This window comes from Pholcus phalangioides, unplaced genomic scaffold (genome assembly GCF_987345545.1).
Source record: "Pholcus phalangioides strain wild (caught in Gottingen) unplaced genomic scaffold, Ppha-v1.0 ptg000015l_1, whole genome shotgun sequence".
NCBI lineage: Eukaryota > Metazoa > Arthropoda > Arachnida > Araneae > Pholcidae > Pholcus > Pholcus phalangioides.
Window position 1 is genome coordinate 60024423 of NW_028301608.1, and position 7668 is coordinate 60032090.

The 7668-nt window shown below is 34.3% G+C and overlaps 1 protein-coding gene across 1 annotated transcript; it reads left to right on the forward strand.

The window, feature by feature from the left end:
* Window positions 1-4780: 4780 nt before the first annotated feature.
* Window positions 4781-6533, forward strand: LOC149076345 (uncharacterized). Its single transcript, XM_089242213.1, has 3 exons — window positions 4781-4792; window positions 5793-5846; window positions 6024-6533. Exons 1-3 carry the CDS (start codon window positions 4781-4783, stop codon window positions 6531-6533), a joined length of 576 nt encoding a protein of 191 aa, XP_089098339.1.
* The last annotated feature ends 1135 nt before the right edge of the window (window positions 6534-7668 follow it).

A 7668-nucleotide genomic window follows, 5' to 3' on the forward strand; every position in this document is an offset into this window, starting at 1 on the left:
CGTGCTTTTTGTGTTTTAATTGAAGTTTTAATAAATAATTTACTATTTATTATAACTGCATATAATTATTATACACAGTAACTATGCAGGATACGCAGTAAAATCCTCACTGGTCTTCGAAAACAGACACGGTGATCTCTTACTTATACGTTTCTGGTAATCTAGGGCAATTTCGGCATTCCCAGGCAAAGATATAGCATTCACTTATACGCCTTTCACTTATGCGATTCTCCCTTCGTTATCTTGCACCGACGCATAAGTGAGAGATCACTATTTGCATTCACTTTCGGGATGCACTCGAATAAGTATAACTGAGTGATTTCATAAGCTTCAATACTATCTCATTGGCTGTGAAGTACAGTATGGAAGTTGACGCTTAAATTCCAACAATTGCGAAAGGTGATACAGAAACACGGTAAAATTATGAGTTGATGCACATAACGTACTTACTTGTACTCGTTTCCCAAGTGTCTACTGTACGCTCAACATGAACTTACATAACATGAAAATTCAAGCATTTATCATCTTCAGTTTAAAATGTGGAAGGGAGAGGGCAGCACCAGCAAGGATACGAAACAAACACAACTCCCAACATAGATAAATTAGGGCCACGCATATACATACTCATATACAGCCAGTTCCGGCATATAACCAATTCCTTAGAAATTCCGAAGAGGAATGTGTACGAGGAGCATGTACTGGTAAGTAGTAGTGGGTGTCTACTCTTCCTGTTGTTCAACAGCTAATTGCTTAACCTTTACATAGTATTAGGAAAAATCCAATTGCTAAAAAATTTCCCAATGCTGATTAACATAATCCCGAAGACATTCGAGTTAAAAATAAATATATATATATTTTTTAAACTATATGAAATTTAATTTTTCATATGAACCTTGGGTCCTGTAAGTCATGTTTAGTAAAGCATAATCTACACACCGACACGATAAAAAAAAATCCTTCTTTAACAAAAATTAATCAAATTATGTGTTGAATTATTTGAATCTTGTGCGAATTCCTTGTTGGAAAATGAAATGAATCATTCTCCAGACAAGTTCACGGTCCACAAAAGAATAAAAGAATTTCACGTGTAACAATAGCCAACATACAAATACAAATTATAAAGTCAAAGAAAACAAGCAAATCGCTTACCATTGTGACTCGAAAGAAATTAAGAATGTAAATATTTAAAATATGAATGCAAGGTGGTCCAGAAATCCTGGCCTGTTTTGAAATATTTATTAAAAAAATACTGTTGATGATGGCGACAAACGGATTAAAAAATTTGGAAAGGTTTCAAAGTATAAAACTTTAAGTACAACCTGATATGTAAATAATCTTGCATAAACCTGATATAAAATTTTTACATACGCAACCTTTAAAGCGACGGAGAGGAGGATCTCAAGCCTATATAGCATAGCATTTTTGCCATGTTATTTGTAACATGGGTGTTTTAAAGAATGGAAGAAGGGAAGGGAAACTGATGGAAATTAAAAAAAAATGGAAAGCTTTTTTTTCTTGTCTCTCTGTCGTTTGTCTCTATATCTCTCTCTAACAGCTTTTTTATATTTTTTAAAATCAGATCAGGGCTTCTGGATCATCCAGAATTTAATACAAATACAGATGTGAAAAAATTAAAATAGTCCACAAATTCAATTATATAGTTTAGTGGCACCAGTCCAACAGAAATAAATTCTATAAATGATTTAAAGAAGTTATTATTATTATTATTTATATATTTCTATCCATTCTACTTCCATTCTTTGAAACACACATATTAAAAATACCATGACAAGCAATGCCACATGTCTAGAATCTTTGATTTTTTTTTTTTTCAAAACAGGTCATTACGTCAGAACCACCCTGTATAGTTTTCATTCGATTTTATTTAGTGACATGACATTATGAGATGCGCGGGTGTTCCAGATTAACAACTAAAAATATTAAAAATTATTTGTCTCTGAAATGGATTTTGTGAACAACCCACCCCTCTATAGTTTTCTGCAAAAAGGTAATATCTTTATCTATCCACATTGGCTTTGACAGCGACCATTGAACGTTATGCCATACAATAAGCTCAACAGAGATCCACTTTCCTTTATATACGTGAGAATTTCACGCGATAGAAGTGAAACTTCTAGGTTGTTTAAGTCTGATTTGCTATGACTAGATTCACCTCGCTTCACATCTATCTTTTACTGGTCGCAAGACAACGAAGCGTGGGAACGCTCATTCTTCCCACTCCACCCTAACCCAATTCTCTTCTCTTCTAAACTGTGTGCATCGCCTATCTACCATCTAAAGGGGGCGTTCTACGATTCTAACTGCGCCACGAAGTTATAGGAAAAGTTAATAAACTGTCTTTGTCTGACACAAACTTTAAAATAGTCCAAACAACCTTTTTCACTCTTTTTCTGAGGTACATCTGAAAATTCATTACCCCACCTAAAGATGTTTCATTCCAGAAATCCTACAACTTCAAGAACTGGATGTCCAGTGTATTGAGATATTGAAAGTTTTTATGTAGCAGAGAGAGAGAGAGAGGGAGAGAGAGAGCGCATGAAACGTTCGAACATGGAAATCGGAAAGATTCCTTTTATTCGATAATAGATTTATTTTTAATGAAATTTACGATCTGGGCATGAGATGAAGAGATAAGGGTCCATAATTCAAATAATGACGGCCATATGATACATTCACACGAAATTATCCAGAAGGCAAATAATTTGAACTACAGTGGAGCCTCGTTTATACGAAGTTCAAGAAGCCGAGTCAAAACGTCGTATAAATGTGTGAGTCGAATAACTGACACTTAAAAATAATGACCCCCCCCCCCCAGATATACAAAATATTGCAAAATTCAATGTGTTTAATTGCATCTCAAATTTTGTCATAAAAATATATAATTTGAATCATACTTGAAGTAAAACAATTAAATCACATTTCAAATCACTTAAAAAAATAAAATTTAGCAGATGATTACCTTTGGTACAAGACATTGGCTAAAAAGGTGCAACAAAATCTTCTCGATCTGGTTTGGAGAAATTTCCTATCTTGGACTCATTATTTTGGCAGTAGATGCATTGCAATCAACAGCTTGGTCTTTGATTTTGTTTCTCTGCTTCATAACCGTTTTCAACATTGACACATTGATCTGTTTTGGAAGATCAACTTTTCGTTATTAATTTAAAAAATTAATTGAAAAAATTTGTTTCATTTTTTTCAGAGGAAGCGATTTCCGTTTTCTCGATATTACGAACGGTGAATTTGACACAGCCACCTAGCAAAGCACCACAACGAAAGCAAATTCGACAGGAAATGATCGGAAGAACTTGCTGTGCATGTTTGTGCACCGTATACGTTCCTATCGGCAGAGACCTGTACCCTCCAAATTTTTACAATGGATGTGTATAGACTTCCTTACAATCTGGGGAAAACGCTGAAAACATATTAGAAAAAAATTATGGAAGGACATATAGCCGTGAAACAATTGAAATTTGTTTCTTTGGGCTCGCCGCATCTGCGTTTTTTGTACTCAGAAACACAAACAATAAACAAATCACTTAAGTGTCCACTATAAATGGCCATCAACCAGCTCACGGGCTATTTTCGTATGCGTCAGCAATCACCCTAAAATTTATGGGTTTTTACGGTTACAATATGCAAGAACTGTTGCAGCAACGCGTTTTCATTGCAAATTTAGTGAATTTGATGGATATAAATTACGTTTTTTTTAAAAATGATACGAGTCGAACTAAAACTTCGAATAATGGATGTTTTGAGTCGAATAATGAATTATTTTAACATTAAAATGTATAGAAACCAAATGCGACCAAAGATGAACGTCGTATATATGTGAAAATCTTATTAAAAAAATGAGCGAGGTTCTAATGTGATTTAATTAGCTTTACCGGCACACCTTACAACTGATAATCTTATTACATTGAAAATGAAATGAAATTGAAATTATTTATATTCAAATATACATAGGACCGTTAGAAGTTGAATTCGCGGCACGTTTTCAATAGTACGTGTATACTAATAACAACATTGAATTATGTGACAAGGTTGACTCATCTTCACTAGAACATCCACATCTTTCAAAAACTGGAATTATAAATTTAGAAGATTCGAATATTGAAATTCAGATTTCATAGCTTTGTTGATGTATAGCTGTTAATTAATGGGATTTGTATCAGTCATTGGGAAACTATGGCTATGCTAACATTATTACGTTGTATGCCGAGAGAAAGGTGATTTGATACAGTGTATGGCCAAGCGTCACGACCTATCGTACCCTCGTCGGGTCAAGAGAGAAGGTGATCGTGATCCGAAACAAAGAACGCGATTAGAACACCCTAACTCGTTAAGAAAAAACAAAACGGTCCAAAAGTAGAAAGATTATTTCCTTGCATGATTGACTGCATCACAATATTCGGAAGGAATGCTAATACTGTCCTCGACATCAAACAGATTGACATTGGAGGTTGCGACGTACCTTAAAGTCGATCATACAGAAAAGAGGGTGAAGGAAAAAAAAAGTGGGTGGCTTTTTTTTTAAGTAAAATTATCAAATATTTTCGATATTTTTTTTCTTTTGTTCTGACCTTCAATAAATATGACCCAATTATGGATTTTGTGTGGCACACATGCGCGATCTTGATATTAATAACTGTAATTGGTTATTTGTTGCGAATTTCTCATCGAAAGTATAAAAAGCTGAAGTTGTTGCTGTACCGACATCAGATCTCAGGTTTTCACCACTAGATCAATACCAAAGAAAATGATCGGAAAGGTGAGTAGCTTACAGAGAAAATTCTACCGACGAGATTATATCTTTTCCTAATATTTAGCTCTGATACTTTATCATAATTATAGGGCCTAATAGACTTTGCAATATATAAAAAATAATTCATCATTTAATAAGTCAGGTTTTTCACAAATGGAATATATGCCTGAAATTGTAGATATTTATGCCTTTTTGCCTTAATTTAAATATTTGTTTTGTGCTGAATTAACCATGTTTGTCGATTTGTAAACTTTTCTCCCCTCTCAATACCACAAGAGGTTTTGAAATAAGTTAATTTCAGTATAATTTTTTTTAATAATAGATTAATAAAATAGAGACTTTTCCTATGCAATTAGAAGAAGTTTTTAGTTAGTTATCCCAATATTGTACGAAAACTTGACAGAAAAATTTGGAATTTTGAGGAAAATCGAATTGATCAGCAGCTCTCCCAAATAATTTTAGTCGCTGATCCCCTGGCAGAAACTACGGCCATCTTGCAGCGAGAATGCTCTCAAACAATGGAGGACAGACATCCTATCCAGTACTAGTGAATGTGATGCGGTAGAAATGCTTGTAGTGCCTGGTATAAAACAAAGTTTCATACTGCTATCGAGAAATGTCATCATAAGTACCCTTTTTGTCAAATCAAAAATATTACTATTGCCGAGTCTACCAACGTTGCGGTCTTGGGAATTAATTTTAAAAAAAATTTAAAAGTTAAAAATTTCATTTTTAAATTTTTTTCAACATAACTTTAATTGTTTTAATCATTTTATAGTGGGCCGTGCACCCCTGGGGATTCAGGTACCCCAAACTGGGAACCGCTGAAAACGATAAATGCACTGATTATTTCATTATAGAATATTGTAAAATATGATGGTATTCTATGTTTGCTTTATTAGATATTCCTTACCTGTATAGGCTATATATATATATATATATATATATATATATATATATATATATATATATATATTATTAACATAACACATGATCTGATTTCCAGGTTATCATCTTGGCTTTCGTCGCCGTGGCAGCATCTGCCCACATCATCGCTCCTGTAAGTTAAAAACTTTATATTTCTACTTTTGTATGTGTAGAAACAATATGTATACAGGATCCATTTTCTATCAAAAATTGAATTTAAAAAAAAGGTGCTTAAAACAGTTATGAATAATTTTAATGTAATATTTTGATATTTATTACTCAAAAGTATGTTATCGCATTGAACTAACAGGTCCACCACGCACCTCAGCCATTCGCTTTCGGCTACAGCGTCAAGGACAAACACGGTGAACAGCATAGACAGGAAAGTGGTGATGGTGCTGGAAACGTGAAGGGAAACTACGGATTCACCGATGACCGTGGCATCCATCGTCAGGTTGACTACGTCGCTGATCACGGTGGTTTCCGTGCCCAGGTCAAGACCAACGAACCCGGAACCGCTAACCAGGACCCAGCTGCCGTCAACGTCGTCTCCTCAGCTCACCCATACTACGGAGCAGGATACGGTCTTGGAGGTGCCGGATACGGTTTGGGATATGCAGGCCTCGGATATGGTGCCTACGGAAACGGATATGGTCTCGGCTACGGCGCATACGGTCTCGGCCAGGGAGCATACGGTCTGGGTGCCAAGGGACACGCTTACGGTCCATACGGATACGGCCTCGGCTATGGAGGAGCCTACGGACTCGGACATGGTTACGGATATGGTCTTAACGGACTCGGATACCAGAACTATTATTAAGTTATTGTAAGGTAAGGTCGCTTTCCAATTTTTCACTGACTACATTGGTTATTGTTATTTGATAATTTTAAAAAAACAATTTAACATTGAAAATTTAATTTTCTGAAAGCCCAAATCTCCTTCTTTCAATAAGTTATAATTGACATCCTTTCACTTTTCATTTTAATCATTTATGAATTGAGTTTTGATAAAAGAATCCAGGTTTTTAGAAATTTCACGGCATATTTGTCAAGTCAAAAATACATTCTTGTAGCTTTTCTATTCATAATTCTTAGAAATAGAAGAAATTTTGCTTCATTTCTGCAGATTTTTCTAACCTCAAACGATAGTACCGAAACCATGCAATATGATTAATGGTTTCAGAAATTATTAGTACCATAAAACAAAATTGTCATTTCTATGACAGATAATTCGCCATCCTCAAAATATTAAAAATTCAGACATTATTTCTAATTACAAAATTCTAGTTTTTCTTTCAGATATTTGCATATTTCATTCAATTAACAATTCCTTTTTTGTTATTTCAGATTTTTATCTGGTCAACCAAAGATTAATTATGTATAACTGAATGCAGCTCAAGTCAAAAAGGGCATTCGTCCACTTTGTACTTCTACTGTGATTTCCCTTCTTATGCATCTTGGGGCTTTACCTACGCCATGTCGATTTTATACCTGAATCAGGACTATCCATGCTCGTGTCTTATGTTAATGATAATAATAATGCAGCTTATTCTCCTCTTTTCGCTTTGCTTTTTTTTTTTGTAGTCTAAGTCTACAGAATTTCTAAGTTTATAAATTAGAAATTATTGCAGACGGAGCCAAAATGTCTAAAACAGTCTCATGTCATGAGTACTGGATGCACTTATGTACTTTTGTACTGTTCCTTGTTCTGTAAATAAAAGTATTGAAGCAACTTATGTGTTATCTGTCATTGACGGTTTGAGTTTGGAATATACTTTAATTTCTTTAATAAAAGTATTGAAGCAACTTATGTGTTATCTGTCATTGACGGTTTGAGTTTGGAATATACTTTAATTTCTTTAATTGTTTTTCAGTCTGAAAATGTCAAATAGAAGTCGGTGAAAGGATAGAAAAAAATCAATTTTGGGAAGTCTTTCGACATTAAATAGTTGCAA

Coding starts and splice junctions, on each gene's coding strand:
- LOC149076345 (XM_089242213.1), top strand. Junction 5,847..6,023: donor CTGCCCACATCATCGCTCCT/GTAAGTTAAAAA, acceptor TTGAACTAACAG/GTCCACCACGCACCTCAGCC.